This window comes from Sinocyclocheilus anshuiensis, unplaced genomic scaffold (assembly GCF_001515605.1).
Source record: "Sinocyclocheilus anshuiensis isolate Anshui unplaced genomic scaffold, SAMN03320099.WGS_v1.1 scaffold1549, whole genome shotgun sequence".
In the NCBI taxonomy this organism is placed as follows: domain Eukaryota; kingdom Metazoa; phylum Chordata; class Actinopteri; order Cypriniformes; family Cyprinidae; genus Sinocyclocheilus; species Sinocyclocheilus anshuiensis.
The window spans coordinates 494,010-513,833 of record NW_015538373.1 but is presented as its reverse complement, the minus strand read 5'-3'; the positions used below and the strand labels follow the sequence as shown (position 1 = coordinate 513,833).

The 19,824-nt window shown below is 38.8% G+C and overlaps 1 protein-coding gene across 1 annotated transcript in view; it reads left to right on the top strand.

The window, feature by feature from the left end:
- LOC107683760 (astrotactin-2-like) overlaps positions 1–19,824 on the top strand; it is a 496,105-nt gene that overhangs the window by 206,152 nt on the left and 270,129 nt on the right. The window contains 2 exon segments of the mRNA XM_016479817.1: positions 2,885–3,004; positions 3,071–3,220. Coding sequence (XP_016335303.1) covers positions 2,885–3,004; positions 3,071–3,220 — 270 coding nt within the window.

Here is a 19,824-nt window from a genome sequence, read left to right as displayed (position 1 = left end):
TGGAAAATTAATTAAATTTTTTTTTTTTTTTTTTTTTTTTTTTCATGGAACCAGTGATGTCAATAAAGAACCGTAGTTTTTAAGAGTGTCGGTTGGCTGGTTCCACACTCTTGCAAAATAAAAACCTTTTCTTTGTATTTGTAGAATCGACTTTTTCTGTACATGCACAGCGATAAAATGCTTTCGCAGCAGGTTTTTCCACACTGATCTTGTGTCTAGTGAACAGTATCTACACATGAAAGTTTGACACGTACATTAGCAAGCAGCTGCTAATTAGACAGAATGGCACACACACAAGTGAAACTCAGCAAAATAAATAACCAGTCGCTCACTACAGGGACCACAGCCTCATCCATCTGCAAACTTCTCCATCAGGGGGCCTTCAACATAAAGCCACACAGTTCGGCGAGGAAATCGCCGCTGTCCAGAGCCATTATGCCTCCGTGGAGAGAGCGGCCCTCTACATATCTCAAGTTAATTGAAGTTGTGATGCAGCACCGGCCGTAGGGAGTAGCGATGCATCTTTGTAATGGAGGTGGGAGATAAATTGTTTGCGACTCTTTGAGGCATCTCATCCCACTCCATCTCTCTGTTTCACCACCTCCCACTCCTGGAGCAGACAATAAAAGGGGAAGTTTATTTTTATATATTATGCTTCTGCTGTGGTGCAAATGGGCCAGAACATATTGAGATGGGTCAGCGGCGTCCCCTGAGGCACTCTGATGTGCTGCCAGTTGGAAATACAATACAAACATTGCAGCGTTGAGGGCATCGCGCCACCTGTTCGTCTTTGCTTTGGCCCCCTGTTTGGAAGTACTGTTGATTTCCAAATGGGGGGCCAAAGACATTTACTAAAATCATGCAGTGACCCCACATGAATTCCAACACATGCGCTCCATCCGTGTGGAATTATTTATTTATTTGTTTTTTTTGGCAAGCCAATAAAATACTTTAAAAGTTGCTCACCATTTGGCCTTCACATGGTTTTAGTTGAATTGTAAACTTTTATAGTCTGAACTTTATAGTGTGACTCTCTGAAATAATGCAAAACAAAAGTTTATAATCAAGATTATTTGGATGCCCCCACACATTACTAACAGATTTACAAAATCAAGCATTTAGACTTGTAATCTCTATGTTTTCAGTAGAATGAGGCGCACCAAAAAGCACTGTCACTTTCATTGTGGCACTGAAAAAAAACAAAAAACTTAATACATAAAATACCACTTAAGTTTCCGCAAGGAAAGAAGGTGTAACTTTTATTCTCGCTGTAGTATTGTTGTTGCTGTCGCCGTCATGTCGTGAAGGCGCTGTGTTTCCTTGTGAAAGCAAAACTACTTTGGTTGACCTGAAAGGCGGGGCATAGAGGATAAACAATAATGTACAGTATGTGGAAAATAATGTGTTTTTTTAACCTTAAACCGCATAAACACATTTCATTACACCAAATACACAAAATTATGTTTTTTAACAGCATCATATGACCCCTTTAACACACTTAAAAATGCACTTTGCAATAATACAAATTAAAACTTTTACTTTAAAGTGCATTTTAAATAATTGTTTTAATCATCTTTTGTCATCTTTTAAAGAAGGACTCTTATTAAAGTGCATGATTATAATTTTAAAAGTAGTGTGTTATTACATTTAAAGTTAGAGTATTTTAAATGTACTAAATTGCAACTTCACATTTGCATATGTGTAATTACAAATTTATTGACAAACATGGCATACAAGTTTCAATAGAAGTTACATTACAATTGTATTTTAGTTTACCATAAATGCTTGTCAGTACATTCAGCAGTACACTTTGACCATATTTCAAAGGCAATAGAAGTATGAAATTGAATATAAATATGTACATCTGAAAAGTTCAGCTAATATATTTAATAATAACTGTATTACATCTCAATTTCAATTTCAATTGACATGCAATTTAGTGTTCAAACTGCATTTAAGTATATTATTTTAAAGTAAAATATATCCGTAAAAAGTGCTCTTTTTAAAACTTCTCTTTCTCAAGGGGATGCCACCAGTAAAATGGTTTTTCGGTCTGATGTGGAAGACCTTGACTGGCCTGCACCTGAAGTGTAGTGAAAACATTTTGGGATGAATGGGTAATTGGACTGTGGGACAGGCCACTCTAACAAATATCAAGGCAGGACCTCACTGATGCTATTGTGTCCAAATGGGAGCAAATCCCTGCAACCATGTTCCCACAGTCTTTCCGGAAGTGTGGAAGCTGTTGTAACACCACATCAGCCATGGTTTTGCAATTAAATGATCAAAAAGCATGGTCAAGGTTGTTCACACACTACTAGCAAGGTAGTATTTCACTGCTTTTTATTTTACTTTTGGACTTTTTTCAAGGACTGTTTCTGCAGAGCTTTGACTCTACAGGAGGAAACCATCTCGGGAGTATCACGACTTTTACTCTCATGGTGATAACAAAAGGTCTTTTACTTGTGCAAACTGCTGAAGAGGAAACTCTCTTCCCCCCATGGCCTGCACTTTTTCCACATTCTTTATCCTTCTTTCCAAAATGTGCACATCAAAGCCCGCCTGTTCATGATAAGAGCAACGAGATGATGTGGAGCGATAAGACAGTGGACAGGAAAGGAGAGTGTGTAAAAGACACGATAAATTAAGTTCTAGAGATGCATAACTCATATGTCCTCATTTCTCTTTTAAGGACAAAGCATTTACTGAGTAAATCATCTCACAGCCTTTACATTCATTTATCTTTTTTAACACAGGAATAGATAAGCATGACTTCAGCATTTTTGCTCATGTAGTAAATCATGTGCTGCCCTCTAATGCCTTTCAGCAGTGGTGTGTGTCTTCCAGTGTCTCACGGGTTTGTGTATGTGTGTGTTTATTTCAGTGCTGGACCCAGATCAGGAGAGTGTAGAGGCCCTGATGCAGAGGTTTAAAGAGAGTTTCCGGACCAACACCACTATGGAGATCACACACTTCCAGAACGTTAAGCACACCTCCTCTACTGGCCGCAGGAGAGGACAAACTCACAACAGATGTCTCACGGGTTTGTGTATGTGTGTGTTTATTTCAGTGCTGGACCCAGATCAGGAGAGTGTAGAGGCCCTGATGCAGAGGTTTAAAGAGAGTTTCCGGACCAACACCACTATGGAGATCACACACTTCCAGAACGTTAAGCACAGCTCCTCTACTGGCCGCAGGAGAGGACAAACTCACAACAGAGGTTTGCAATCCATTGATCCACTGACACACTCAAACATCATCTCTTGTTGGGATTGCTCATGACCTAATAGATTGTTCACGTTTCGCTGATGTATCACAGTTAAATCTGTTCCCAAACACAATGTACTAGGGAGGAAAGGATTGGAGAAATAGAAAAAGTGAAGTGACGTGTGGCCGAGTATGGTGACCCCTATTTGGAATTTGTGCTCTGCATTTAACCCATCCAAGTGCACACACACAGCAGTGAGTAGTGAACACACACACCCGGAGCAGTGGGCAGCCATGTGCTGCGGCACCCGGGGAGCAGTTGGGGGTTCGGTGTCTTGCTCAAGGGTCTCACCTCAGTCGTGGTATTGAGGGTGGAAGAGAGCACTGGTCATTCACTCCCCCCACCTACAATCCCTGCCAGTACTGAGACTCGAACCTGCAACCTTTGGGTTACAAGTTCGACTCTCTTACCATTAGGCCACGACTGTCCCCTAAAAGCACAAAAGAGACCTTTTTGCCACACCTGCCAATGGTTGTTAACTAACACAATCAATCAATCAATCAATCAATCAATCTATGTCGACCATGTCACATGTACAGGCCCGTTTAAAGTTTGCCAAAGAACATCAAAATGATTCAGAGAAGGCTTGGGAGAAAGTGCTGTGGTCAGATGAGACCAAAATTGAGCTCTTTGGTATTAACTCGACTCGCCGTGTTTGGAGGGAGAGAAATGCTGACTATGACCCCAAGAACACCATCCCTACAGTCAAGCACGGAGGTGGAAACATTATGCTTTGGGGCTGTTTTCTGCTAAGTGTACAGGACGACTTCACCACATTTAGGGGCAAATGGACGGTGCCATGTACTGTAAAATCTTGGATGAGAACCTCCTTCCCTCAGCCAGAATACTGAAGATGGGTCATGGATGGGTCTTCCAGCATGACAATGACCCAAAACATACCGCCAAGGCAACAAAGGAGTGGCTCAAGAAGAAGCACATTAAGGTCATGGAGTGGTCTAGCCCAGTGGTTCCCAAACTGGGGTCCGCACTCCCCTAAGGGGGGCGCAGGAGCAGATACACTTTGAGGTAGGGCTGGGCGATAAAACAATAAATAATTATATTGATATAATTTTCCTTGATAAATATTCGATTGAATGTTTATGAGCCAAAAGCGGAACAAAACAGCGCTGCCATTTATCCGCTTAGTTCAAACGGCGGCGCAGCACAGAGTGAGCTGACTAGAACAGATGTGTTTACTCACTGATCACGCAACCACTAAACAGCGCTTAGTGGTTGCGTGTGTGAAGTGCTTGAATTCAGCGAAGAACACAAATGACTGATATAAACTAGTATCAGTCAATATTTCTGGCAATTTGTTCTGTGGAAATAGTGTGTATATATATATATATATATATATATATACACACAGTATATATATACTATTATTCCATGCCAGGCTTTACAGGGTTCGGAAACATGAACAGGAGAGAGCAACTCTTTTGCCTTCCTCATTGCGTGTGCTGTGAATGTTAATGAGGAAATAGAGAATGAAATACAGGTGAAAAGTCACATGAGAGGAGTTACTCACTGATCACGCAACCACTAAACAGCGCTTAGTGGTTGCGTGTGTGAAGTGCTTGAATTCAGCGAAGAACACAAATGACTGATATAAACTAGTATCAGTCAATATAAGTCAACTGATATAAACTAGTTTAAATCCAGATGAAACAGCGCTGACAAACAGCAGAAAAACACTGTGTGCAATGATACAGTCAGATGGCTTTTCAATCTACAGACATCAATCCTATAGAATATATGTGGAGCGAGCTGAAACTGAGAGGAGTGGATCAAAATCCCTCCTGAGATGTGTGCAAACCTGGTGACCAACTACAAAAAAACGTCTTAACTCTGTGCTTGCGAACAAGGGTTACTGCACCAAGTACTGAGTCATGTTTTGCTTGGGGATCAAATACTTATTTCACTCACTGAAATGCAAATACATTTCTAACCTTTATATAAACTTTTTTTTTTCTGGATTTTTTGTTTGGTATTCTGTCTCTATACATTCAAATAAACCTACCATAAAAAAAATTACAGACCCTTCATTTCTTTGTAAGTGGGCAAACGTCCTCTATCATGCTGTGACTGGCTCGTGACCCTTCCAGATTTGATAATACTCACATCTCATGCTCACAACACTCTGAAAATCAGTCTGAATGTGTCAAACTAGTGTAAATGGACAAACTAATTACAAAGTAAACCACACGTTCAAATCAAAATTAACTTGGCCTGCGAGTGAGCTGGTTCTCAGTAAGCATTAAACCTGCTTCTCTCTGCCTGAAACCAACATGACACCTGTAGTAACAGAATCTGGTGACTTATGGTCAGAAAACTATTTAAAAAAAAAGTGTTTTCAATAAATAGTATTTTAATATAAAATCAGTATAAATATGATAGTATTGGTTGCTTATTGTTAGTAAATGTAAACAGTGTGTAAAAGTTTAAATATACTATGAATTTGAATAGAACTAAAATTCCAAACACCGAGGCGACTTTGCCTCATCTTTTCATAAATTCACCACACGCCACCGATGCCCAATCAGGTCAGAGCTTAGAAACATCCCATCCCATCCCATTAGCCTCAGTTCTCAGCCACAATTTAGCAGCGCGAGTCTCCACCCTGAAATTAAACCCAAATGAATGCGCTGTCTGCCGGGTTGGAGCATGAAAAGAATCCATTTTAGCCTTGATTTTTAAACACCTCACCACTCCGGCGTATTTTCTCTGGCTCCTTGAAATAAACATTTTTCCTGGACCTTTAATTACTGCCCACAAAAAATTGCCTTCAGCACAAAACTCTTTTTTTTTTTCTTTCCTGCATCCATTGAGGATAACAAACAGGCTAGTGGGACAAACTCTGGCACAGAGCTGGAACTCAATTAAAGCGAGAGGAAGTGAGAGTTCATCGGGCCGCTACGAGTAGATTAGGCCTTTCCAGAAATAAAAAGGCACCAAATGAATCAAACGCGCGGTCAAATATTACATGAGAGGGTGGTCAGTATGATACATTAATACCGCTGCGCCTGACGCTGCATTCTGTGTCGAGCATTTCTCATTTTCTCTCACGGCTTGTGATTTTGCTTTCCACACAATTCCAATAAACCTACCATAAAAAAAATTACAGACCCTTCATTTCTTTGTAAGTGGGCAAACTTCCAAAATCAGGAGGGGATCAAATAAATATTTTCCCCACTGTACATTATCCTATATCAAACTCTATGAGCCATAATTATCCTATATCAAACTCTTTGAGCCATTAAAGAATCAATCAATAAATAAAAATCACATGCAAAATGTAAAACAGTTTATTGAACATTTTCTCTCATGGCTTGTGATTTTGCTTTCCACACAATTCTCGCTGCACATTTGCATGGATTTACATGCGGGGTTGGTCTCTTAAGTAGATTAAGACTCAGAAAGGTTGAGGGAGGGGGGCTGCTTATGCCAGTTTTATGGTCAGAGATGCCAGGCTGACACGCATTCGGCTGGTGTAGAAGTTCTTGGGGCTTGTGCAAGCATTTTAGTGGAATAATGTTCTCGCCTTCATTTTGTTCTAAAAGACATTTCTTTCTCATACAAAGAAAGCCTATTTTGACTAGGCCTTTATAAAACATTGATAAAGGAGCACCATAGGGTAAAAGTACAATTAAAATAGTCCATATGATGCATATACTTTTTTCTGAAGTCATAAGAATTTTAGGTGCTTTTATGCTGAAAAACTTTTTGCTCTTCTACATATTCAAACATGCTTGGTAATAACCATTTTGTATATGTGACCCTGGACCACAGAACCAGTCTTAAGTCGCTGGGGTATATTTTTAGCAATAGCCAAAAAAACATTGTATGGGTCAAAATTATCGATTTTTTTTAATGCCAAAAATCATTAGGATATTAAGTAAAGATCATGTTCCATGAAGATATTTTGTACATTTCCTCATGTAAATATATCACAACTTAATTTTTGATTAGTAATATGCATTGCTAAGAACTTAATTTGGACAACTTTAAAGGCGATTTTCTCAATATTTAGATTTTTTTGCACCCTCAGATTCCAGATTTTCAAATAGTTGTATCTCGGCCAAATATTGTCCTATCCTGACCTTCAATGGCAAGTTTATTAATTCAGCTTTCAGATGTATAAATCTCAGTTTCGAGAAATTGACCCTTATGACTGGTTTTGTGGTCCAGGGTCACATACAGTATTTGAACCCAAATCTGTTTTAAGACATCTTGCAATATGTTTGAACTTGTGAAATATAAGAACGCTTTAGCAAAAAAAAAATAAAATAAATAATGTAATTTTTTTTTTTTTTTTTTGATGCACTTAAGTAGGACTTTAGTACATCTTTATATGTAATTTCACAATTAATTATATTTTCTCTGAAATATGCTTAAAGTTACTGCTGAATGTACAGACAAACAATTATGATAAACTTGTATGCATTTAAATATATTAGGAATTGCACATTTGTATTGCAATTTAGTACTTTTAAAATATATTAACTTTAAATAAAGTATAATATTGAATAACACACTACAGTTAAAATGGTTATTTTAAATGGTACCTTACATGTGCTTAAATATGTTAGTCAACACATCAAAATAAGTGTACTTTTCTTCAAAGCATGACAAAACATTATTAAAAATACATATTTAAAATGTACTTTAAGTAGAATTTTTTTTAAAGTGTGCTTAAGTGTGTTAAGAAACAGTTATGAACGTGTTTCTCTCTTTGTACACTTGGCCATTAATTTCATTAATATATTATGTGAAAGCACAGTGTTAAAAAAATATATACTAAAAGTGCACATTCAGTATAATTAAGCACACTTCTTTTTTCATAAGGATGTGCAACTTTAGAAAGCAACATTAGAGGGGAAGATCTTAAACTGTTTCAGATATGCTGACATTATTCTTTAAATTTAAGGAAGACTGTTGTACAAGTTCAGTTTGCTCATCCTAATAAGCTTCATCAAGCTCAGCATGAGGTTTCTATTTGTGTGCCCTCAGAGTCAATTAATTAGCATTGTGGATCTTTAACGCCACTCAATCAGAATAATTTTTAAATTCAAAACAAGACAAGACGGCGAGAGGATTGTCGGCTGGTGTCAGTATGGTAAGTGTGTTGGCAGGCGCGGATATGAAGTGTCTCTCTGACAGTGATTAGCTATGCTAACGTGACCCATGCTGCCGCAGGGGAGAACACCATCTGTGTCCAAAGCCGAGAGGTCTGACACCAGCACTCACACTCCTGACACTAATTATTCACGCCCTCTGCCACAGACTGAAGGAGTCAGGACAGTTGCTGATGGAGATTCAGATGTTATTTGAGTCTCCTCAATATTTTATGGAATTTTAGATTGATCGATTTTGAAGGAAACTTTAATGCAGAATATTATGGCAGGGTCAACAACAATGTAGTCAAAGCAATCCCCGTTCACACAGATCCATGAAAATGACTAAAAATGCTGTATTATGCATGTCAGGCCAGTAGTTGGCAATGTCACTTTGTAGAGAAACTCTCCGAAACACATAATGCACATGACGTCACCGTTTTCACAAATTTGTGTTTTTGTAGTTTACACTGAGATTATAAATTTATCGTTTTCAAAAACTTGCACCTTGAAACCTGTTTTCAAAAGTTTGCATTTTCAGGCCCCCAAAATGTAGTGGTCATGTAAATGAACAGCCAAAATGCATAAAAGGTTTTCCAATTTTAGTTGAAACTGGTGTCATGTAAACGCCCCGTTATGCGGAGTTCACACTGCACGATTTTAGCCCCGGCAAATCAGTGCTCCTTCACGCAAGTGACAATCACGCAGTGTGAACTATCAAAGACAAAATCTGAGAGAGTCGCAGATGCCCGTTAAATATTTGGCATGCTAAATATCTGGACCTGTCGGAATCCTGCTGTGTGAAATTATTTCTGACTGAAAAATACATCTGTGATGACCTAAAGCCAATGAGAGAGCAAAATACAGGGCAGCGGGAAGTTCGGGGAGGAGTTATTTCCTTATCACATCTCGCATGCATTTGGTTGTGAAACGTAGTTTGCGGACCAAACAGAGTTGTCTGCGATTCTTCCTATTGTAAAGTCATGCAGTGTGTAAACACCTGTCGCCAATCCATCGTGCAATGTGAACACAGCAGCAACTGAATGCTACCCCAGATAGCTGTGCAGTGTGAACACAATGGTGATCGACGACTTTGAAAATCATGCAATGTGAACTCGGCATAAGTGGGGTGCTGATGAAGCATTGCTCTGTTGTTGTTGTTGTTTTTCATTGATGGGCTGTGTAAGCTTGCACTCGGCAAGGGCTGTTCCGCAAGTCCACTGGTCCAGCCTTAATCAAACACACCTCCTGGTAATTTGGATGCAATCCTGGAGATTGTGATTAGCTTGTTCAGGTGTGTTAGATTAGGGTTGAATGAAAGACACTAGGTGCGTTTGACTTAATGCGGCGCTGTGGCTGACTTGAAGCAGTGCATGCCGGTTAGAAAATGTTGTCCGACTCGAACCGATGTCACGTCACTGTCACGTGTGGCATCAAAGTACTGCGATAGTGTTTCGAGAGCAGCCGGCTGACTTTTCAGAGCAACTGCAGGAGCGCTGATGATGACACAGCTGCTTCACGATTGACCAAATTCACCACATGACAACAATGACGTGTGTTTCTAACATCTTCAATTCCAATACTGCTCACAAATCTGAATTTTTAGACCAGTAAAAGCTTTTTTACTGTAGTCGCAATGTTATATTGAGTCACATTTATCAAAAAAAAAAAGCATATACCCCCACTTTATTGGTATTTAAAAAGTATATGTTTATGTTGAACTTTATTCTTAAACAGATGGTGCTGTATCAAGCAGTATATAAAAAGTGTTTCTGTTGTTAATGAAAACGTTTCTGAAACGTCTTTGTCTTTGACAAATATTGCATGTTATTCACTTCATCTGTGATAGAGTACGCAAACACCGCGAGAGCGTCACTACAGGGAGCAGAAAGTGTCCGACTTGACGTCTCCGCTTTCAATTCCACCCCTGACTGCAAGTGGCTACTCTCGCCGATCGGTCTGCGCAGTGCTGCATGAAGTTTGAGTAGTAAAGTTTTTGAAGTTTAGTAGTTTTTTTGTTTGTTTGTTTGTTTGTTTTTTTGTATTATTGTACTTCAAGTAAACTTAAAAGTGTACAGCTAGTTTACTTGCTATTTACTTCTACCCCCATTTTTAATGTATGAAAATACACTTTGAAGAGTACTCACGGTAAACTTCTTTATTTTTGTTTTTATCTTTTCTTAAAACTTGTTTTTAAGCGAACCTAACGTTTTACTTAAGAGTTGACAGAGTAGATGTTAACTTCTGTGTACACAACCATATACAGTATAGGCAGTTGCCTGTATAGCACAGCTGCTCACTAGGGTTTGGAAAATATCTTATATCTTCATATTATTTAGATGGAAAGCTGCTGCAATTCAATGCCACTGTAAAAGGACAAATGAAATACATCACACAGGCACTTTTTTCCCTGCTGCCAGTAAATAGATTCAGTGAAAAATAGGCCCACGATCATATATATATTGAACAGATCCATTTTGTTGACAAAGCACTCGGTTTATGAATACATGTAATAAGTGTCTTGTGCTGTGTGTGAACACCACATGACTGCAGTGATATTTCCTCTTAAAGGCTGGTGCTTTGTAGGCATGGTGTGTGGTTCTGTTTCCTTTCTAGCAGAAACTAGATCTTCCTGTCTTGTTGTGTTTATGCTCATGCTTCTGCAAACTGCAAACAACTCAAACTTTCTAATTTGCAGATTTTAAGTAAAGAATAAAATATTTGTCAGAAGTTTAGTGGTGGTGGCATTGACATTGTCCAACTGTGGTATAGTTCATATATAGCTTAACTTCAGCTGTTTTACCTTTGCCAATTGCATTAAGGCTTCAAAATTCATAAAAGTGCATTTGTGTAAATTATCTTGATGAACACAATGTGTAAGAATCATAAACTTTTGTGTATTTTTGTAAAAATCTAAAAGGAGGAAAAACGTCTCTGGTTACTTTAGATGATACGTTTCATTCATGAGATCATTCTTTGTTCGATCCGCTCTGAGGCATGTGTGGCAAACGCCAAGAATTTGGCTTAAATAACCTCTGTCAGTGACTTCACTGGAATGTGTACCAGTGAGAGGTTATAAATAGACGTGAAATGGACACACCTTCAGGTTATATCTTTGTTTGAAGACACGTATAGACATGCCCACAGTGAGGCAATGAGGTGCAGCATCTCGTTCCCACTTTTTCAGGGAACAGGATTACAGTCAAGTAACCTGAGACATTCCATATCAAAAGCTACACTTGATGCTGCATTTCATTAATACTGATGAGAACAAGAATACCAATGCTGCTGCACTGGAAAGTGTCTGAACTCCTCAAGGTTGTGTTTGCACAAACACTAAAGAGGTCTCAGACATGACATTGGGATGTTGACTCAAGGACATGCAAACACGAAGTAGCATGGCCACTGAACTATAGAATCTGATGAACGTGTGTAGGGAGGACTAGCCTGCCGCATCACACACTTGTTGCAAGGGGACACCTGTTGCTAGAGCCTTAGAGGATGCAACCCCCTAGTGGACCCTAACTCTTAGAGGCAAAGCTTGACCGTGCGTCTTGTAGGCTGGGACAATAGTAACCCTATGTGACATTGTTTGCCTAGTGGTAGCCGCCCCCTGGATGTGGCCCTCATAGCATATGAAAAGCTGCTCCAACTTACGCCACTGGCTGGTGCAGTAGACGTAAATCTGAAGAGCACGGACTGGACACAGAAAGTAAAGTCTTTGTTGCTCCATTGTTGCGAATGGCGGAGGGCAGAAGGCTTCAAGAATGACCAGATGCATGGTTGAGAATGAAACTTTAGAAAGATAATTGATGGTGCAAAATAGCTTTGACCAGCTCAGGGGCAAAGTCTAAGCAGGATGACGAGACTGACAGAGCCTCCAAATCCCTAGTTCTCTTAAGAGAAGTAATATCCATGAGAAAATCCTTCTTCAGAGTCAGAAGCTTGACAGACGATGACTCTAGTGGTTCAAAAGGGGTCCCAACCAGACCCTCATGCACTACAAATAAGTCACACGAAGGGACTGTTGTTTTGATGTGCAGCCTCAACCGCTTAGCTCCATGAATGAAGCGGGTGACTAGAGGGTGCTTTCCAATAGAGACCCTGTCACTCAGAGCGTGGCAATAATGGTGGCCACATAGACTCTAAAAGTACCAGGACATGTACTTGAGGGATTTTTATTTTTTTTTTCAGGAACTCAGTGTGTCATACACCAACTTTCTAAAACTTTCTAAAAGAGCCTGAGATAGGAAATCTCTCCTGATCGGAATCGCCCATGGTGAGCAGTCGAGGAAGGATATGTCTGAGAACCACACTCTGGTCAGCCAACGAGGTGCTATCAGTAAGAGGCAAGACCCTTGTTGACGGACCATGGCCAGGACTCCCGGGAGCAGAGCTATTGGGGGAAATGTGTAAAGATGCAGTCTGAGCCACATATGGGCCATTGTGCCAGGGGAGCTGGAGGAGTCAGAGAGAAGTAGGGGGGACATTGTGCTGTCTCCTGTGAAACAAAAAGGTCCACCTCTGCTCTTTAGAATGTTTTCCAAATTTGTCTGACTACTTCGGGGTGGAGTTTCCATTCCCGGTGCATCACAGCTTGTCTGGACAGCAAGTCTGCTCCCACATCATATGCCCCGAAATGTAACTCACCCTGAGGGACAGGAAATTGAAAGCAGAACCTGCTGCACTTGCCTGTTCAGGCAGCGCAAATGCAGTCCACCTTGACAATTATGTAAGAGACTACCGCCAATCGAGATGATGACCTCTCCAGATCCTTTGGGCTGGATGGCCATCTAAGACCACACCCCAGCCTGTGAGGGAAGCATCTGTCATTTTCATCTTGAGACGACAACACATGCCTAGAGTGGGACCCAAGGTAAGAATGGTTTCTAACCTTGGGTCCCACTCTAGGCGTGTACTGTCTGAACTACATAGAAAGAGTATGAAGCCCTTGGCACGTAACCCTTATCTGCCTTTGGGGATTGGCCCTTGGATGAAATCCCCTGGCTCTTAGTCACAACTGAAATGGTTTCATGTGCAGGAGGCCCAAAGGTATCACCGTGGATACAGCCGCCATGAGACCTAGAACATTTTGAAAGTAATGGACAGTAACTTTCTGGCCTAGCTTGATATTATTTAGGGTGTTTAGAATGGATTTGAGATGTGCAGGAGACAGCCGTGCCCTCATTGTGATTGAGTCCCATACAACCCCTAAACACGTTGTCCTCTGGGCAGCAGAACACTTTTCTTGGCAGTGAGCCTCAACCACAGAGATTTGAGATGAGCGAAAATGGTTTTGCAATGTGAGGAGTTGAAGCGTGCAGGCTCTGGTAAACAGGATTTGGTAATCCTGAAATTTGGTATTTGGATCACAGTGATCCAATCCAATGTTCCTTTAAAAAACTGGCATAAAAGTAAGATGGATCAGGTGATCCTGGATAGCAAAACATGGGATTTCCAAATCCGGATCAATTTGATCCAGATTACATTTTTTTAAAAACTGGGCCCTGGAGTTGGACCTCAGGAACTTCATATGTTGTGGCAAAATTTCTATATGAAGCTCCTTGAGTTCGATTATCACAAACCAATCCCCGGATTGGATCTGAGAATCAACCATTTTCATTGTCATTTTGAACTTGTATGTTCTGAGGTAGTGGTTCAATCTGCGAAGATCGACATAGGAAGAGAGGAACATATTCTATGGCCCCTTTGTCCAGCAGAGCTTGCAATACCTGTGTCTACAAATATGCTTGTTCCGGTTTCAGAGTAGTGGACACCACGCCATTGAAACGTGGAGAGTGATACACAAACTTTATCTTGTAGCCTTTCTCTACAGTCCTTTCACCCCAAGTAGAGATATTTGGCAGTAGCTTCCATGCTACCAGTCCCCCAAATACTCCGAACAATACATATGTGGGTCATCCTCAGAGATGGGCTATGCACAAGAGACTCCCTCGTCATACTTGCAAGCTGTTTTAAACTTTACTTTCATTTTACTTTTTTTTCTGTTTCGTAAAATTGATACTGCACAGCAGTGTTGGACCAGTGCTGGGTACATTACTTACAAATGGTAGTTCGTTACTCATTCCAAATTACATGAAAAAAAAAGTAGTTATTAATGTAATCTATTGCATTACACATTTTAGGTAATATAATCAGAATACTTTTAGATTACCTTTGACCTAACTCAATTATTAAATTGATTGAAATAGGATAATTTTGTACCATATTGATAAAAATACTGCAAAGAGTAAGAAAATATATTCAATTCATTGTTATTAACAACATGAAGTGCATTAAACATTGCATCAGACTAAGGTGTTTATCAGTAGTTGCTGCAGTGTTGAAAGACGTTTTAAACCTGAAATGATTTTTGTAAATCCAGTGGTCAAATGTGACAATGGCCATGTGGCAAGAGACTGGTCTTTGTGTGAATGTCCACAAAACTGGAAGACTTTCTGAATGTATTAAAGTGGTAGGCTACTTTAGAAAGGAACATTTAAAAGATGAAAAATAATAATTAGTAAGAATAAATTATTAATAATTTATTGTTATTATGTGAATAATATGTAATTATGTAATCAATAAAAAAGTAACTGTGGTCTGATTATGAGTATTTAAAAATGTAATTTCTGTCATGACAAATCTCGGAGGGATTGGCATGGTAATGTACATGACAATGTTAATGTATTTGGTCTTGGCGGAATAGATCTGCTACGCTGCTGCTGCTGCGGCAGAGCAAGTACCGAGACTTGCTACTGCCAATACATCCACAACATTCTGCTGTGAGCATGTAAGAAATACTGCTGCTGCAAATATAACATACAAGAAATAACAGGATACATAGCAGGATACATAGAAGGGACAATACAAGCCAAAACAAGAACAAAACACCCCCCAACAAGCAGATCTATCGCCAAGACATATGTACTTCTGCTGCTCCAAAGAGCCATGGGAACCGCATGTATTACTATCTATGTGAGCCTTGGCTACCATGCCGACCGGCTTAAAACTAGAGGCCTATGACTATGTGAGCCTTGGCTACAATGCCGACCGGCTTAACAGTAGTGGCCTATGACTATGTGAGACTGGGCTACCACGCCGACCGGCTTAACAATAGTGGGCTATGATTCTGACTCTGCGTGCAGCTGAAATCAACCACACACTCATCACAATGAAAACATCGACCTTAGAAATAACAAACATGAACACTGGGATAATCGCCGATGTATATGGTGAACCACTGTTGAAATGCATACACAAGAATGCTTATTTCATTTAACCTGTTTCATGTCTGTTACTGTCGGCGTGTCCTCAGAGCGATTACATATGCTCTAAACTGCGTTTGCTCCAGCTGTATAGCACGGATGCTAAATGCTGCTGCTAATATGCTTAATATTCGCTCTTTCATACAATGCAAAACTGCTAACATGACACTTAGTTTAAACTTATTTGTTTTATTTTATTGATTATTGTTGCTCATTTTTTTATTCAATTAGGCAGACCACGCAATACACGTCTGTTACTGTCGGCGTGTCCTCAGAGCGATTACATATGCTCTAAACTGCGTTTGCTCCAGCTGTATAGCACGGATGCTAAATGCTGCTGCTAATATGCTTAATATTCGCTCTTTCATACAATGCAAAACTGCTAACATGACACTTACTTTAAACTTATTTGTTTTATTTTATTGATTATTAGGAGAGAACCAATCAGCTGTGCCATGTGATAATGATGTCATTAAGTCAGATTGAGTTAGACCTATCGGACAGTGCCATCTAGAGTTTCATGCCAGAACTCTGTATTTAATCTAATTGCAAGTACTTAATTTTTGGAATCTCATTACGTAATCCAGATTACATGTAATCAGTTACTACCCAGCTCTGTGTTGCGTACACACACACGCACACAATCACACACAATCACACACACAAAGCAGTCTCTGAAGATGACGAAACCTGAAGGTGCATCCATTTCACATCTATTTATAACCTCTCACATGCACACATCCCAATGACGTCACTGACCAAGGTTGTGTAAGCCAAATTTTTCTCATGTTTGCCACACGTTTCACAACTGGTCGAATAAAGAATGTTCTCATCAGCGCCAATGAAACACAGCATTGAGTGTAGCTTTTGATAAGGAACGTGTGGTGACATTTCTACAAAACAAATTTGAGATAAACAATATTTGATGATATAAATTTGAGATAAATGTTTGACAGTACTCATACCCGAGTGCTTCACATCACAAGTGCAATGCTGTACTGGGTCTGCAATAGAGCAAGCTTACTACATCAGAAAAGCCATACATATGCAGCTGGTTATGTTATGCAAACTTCAAAGTGTGTTAGTTTGCAAATCATGCATTATTTGTGTGAAAAGGAACAAATGTTGTTGGTGCTTTAATGCTACTGCAATGGAAACTTTAATTCATTTTTTCAAGGCTGCAAAAATGTAGATAGAGGCATGCTTTTCCAGTGAGCCTATGTTGTCCAAAAGCCGGGTTGGCCTACAAAAAATAAAAAATAAAAATAAATAAATAAATAAAATCATCCTTGCAGTATTTTTGAGGTGTAATTCCTTTCCACAACATACTCATAAATTGCACATCTGAGTTTAATATGCAAGGTTAGTATGAGCAATGGTGATACTTGGCTTAGCAAACACCAGTGATAAAACAAAGATTATTATTCATCTGTGCGGTCTTGACCCTGGAAACTAGCTTCAGATCAGAGATTCAATTGTTGGTATAGTTTTCAGATCACCCTTGCAATTTGCTTTGATGTTCTTCTTTTTTCTAAGTAGTTTTCACCCATTGACCCGGCTCCGATCATCTGCATATACCTCTGTGAGCGTCATCTCTGTCGTTCTCTCTCAACTGTTGCATGGTGTGATCTGCCTCTCAGCCGCTGAGATGCCATCTGGTTTGATCTTTTCAGATGTCTCTCTCAGGTCCCCTTACACAAGATTGTAGTGTGGTTATCTGCTTGCTTTACTTCTGTGTTAATTGTCATTTGAAGCTTATACATGAACGTTTGATGTGTGTGTGAGTTTTAGAGACTGTGAGAGGAGAGGTGATGATGATGTTTGAAGAGAAAGGCAGATTTCAGTGGCACATTTCAATGTTTTTTTTTAAGCCAATACACTGTGATTACAGCTCAGAGTGCCAGACAGCTTCTGTATGATCGTTTGATTTACAACAGAGTTTATGCTTAAGTGTGAGTGTTTTTTGTTTTGTTTTTTTAGCCCTGCAGGAGGTGAGTGAGATGTCTGTTACTTCAAAACCTCAGTCATACTTTTTAAAAACGTGTTTCAACAGTACATTCTTGGGTTTAAAAGTCTGAGACCTCCAGTGAAAATGCATGTGTTTTTAAGTTAAATTGGACAATTATTGACTGCAGCACTCTAGCTATATTGACAAAATCTAACGATTATGTTCTCCAGCATGATTTAAGATGTTCCAAAGAGCATCTTTTTTTTTTAAGCCAATACACTGTGATTACAGCTCAGAGTGCCAGACAGCTTCTGTATGATCGTTTGATTTACAACAGAGTTTATGCTTAAGTGTGAGTGTTTTTTGTTTTGTTTTTTTAGCCCTGCAGGAGGTGAGTGAGATGTCTGTTACTTCAAAACCTCAGTCATACTTTCTTTAAAAACGTGTTTCTATTTACAGTACATTCTTGGGTTTAAAAGTCTGAGACCTCCAGTGAAAATGCATGTGTTTTTAAGTTAAATTGGACAATTATTGACTGCAGCACTCTAGCTATATTGACAAAATCTAACGATTATGTTCTCCAGCATGATTTAAGATGTTCCAAAGAGCATCTTGAGCTTCAATTGAAGAAGAAAGTCAGGTCAACTGTACACAGAGTCAGAACACAACACATTGAATTAAAATGATTAAACGTTGGGTCAGTGCTATGTCAAGCCACGATTATTTTTATTCAATGTGTAGAAATATTGCAGAATCTTAAATATATTTATGTACTTTATTTTTTTTTTTCAAAATCCTAAAACTTTTATAAAGGCAGTCTAAGCCATTTTACATTGTCTGCCATTTCTCCAGGGGTTATGCACAATTTGATGCATAAAAAAAAAAAAGAACTGTTTTACTCAATGGTCAAAATAATTTCTAGCATCAAACCCCTTTTTATTCATCATGCATACACATTACATATGGAAATTGACTAAATTAATTTCATGAAGTATAAATATTAAACATATACATACATACATATACACATACACACAAAGACGTTAAGATGTCCGCATCAAAATGCATTTACAAAAGTGATTTTATGTCCATAGAAAGCACATTCAATGCAAGTAAAGTGTCTACATTTAATGTTTCAAATAGGTTTTTGAAGAATAAAATGTCAAAATTTGGTTGAAATAATGTTCCATTGTCATTCAGTGTAACACAATATTTATGTAAAAATTCAAACAACATGCTTATTCTGACATGTACATATTAAAAATATATAAAATAATAAGTGAGCATATTACATTTTATTGGGTTTTAAACGAGAAAAAAAATCTTACTGACAAATAGGCAGAACCTAGGATAGTGGTGATTTAAAAAAAAATGAAAATAACAACCAAATATTTGGGGTGAAAACAATTCGTTTTTAATATGTAATAAATGTATTTTTGTTGTAAATATGCCTGACAAGTTTGTTACACTGAATGACATTTTAGTGGGTGTCTTCTGTAAATCAGGGGAAAATGTATGGTTTCTTTCTTTTTTTCAATAGAAGCATAGAAAGGACTGACATTGTATGCATACGTGTGAGTATACATGCTTGTTTGCATGTCCGTTTGTGCTGACTGTGGCACAATTCAGTGTAACACAATATTTATGTAAAAATTCAAACAACATGCTTATTCTGACATGTACATATTAAAAATATATAAAATAATAAGTGAGCATATTACATTTTATTGGGTTTTAAACGAGAAAAAAAATCTTACTGACAAATAGGCAGAACCTAGGATAGTGGTGATTTAAAAAAAAATGAAAATAACAACCAAATATTTGGGGTGAAAACAATTCGTTTTTAATATGTAATAAATGTATTTTTGTTGTAAATATGCCTGACAAGTTTGTTACACTGAATGACATTTTAGTGGGTGTACACACACACACACACACACACACACACACACACACACCCCACACTGCACAGATTGCATATGTATGCATAAATAAGCAAGAGCAATGACTCAACGTGCCTCAGCTGGCCCACATGGAACAAGACAAGCATCGATGCCACCTGGAATGCACAGAACACCCACCAGTTACAAAGCTATCTAAATAAACCAGCAAATACATTTGAAAAAAAAAAAAAAACATGCTTAATACTAGTCTGTTCCTCCTCAACACATGTATTAGTGATGTTTAAGTGTCGCTATAACTATAAGGTAAGTATTAGGAATTATA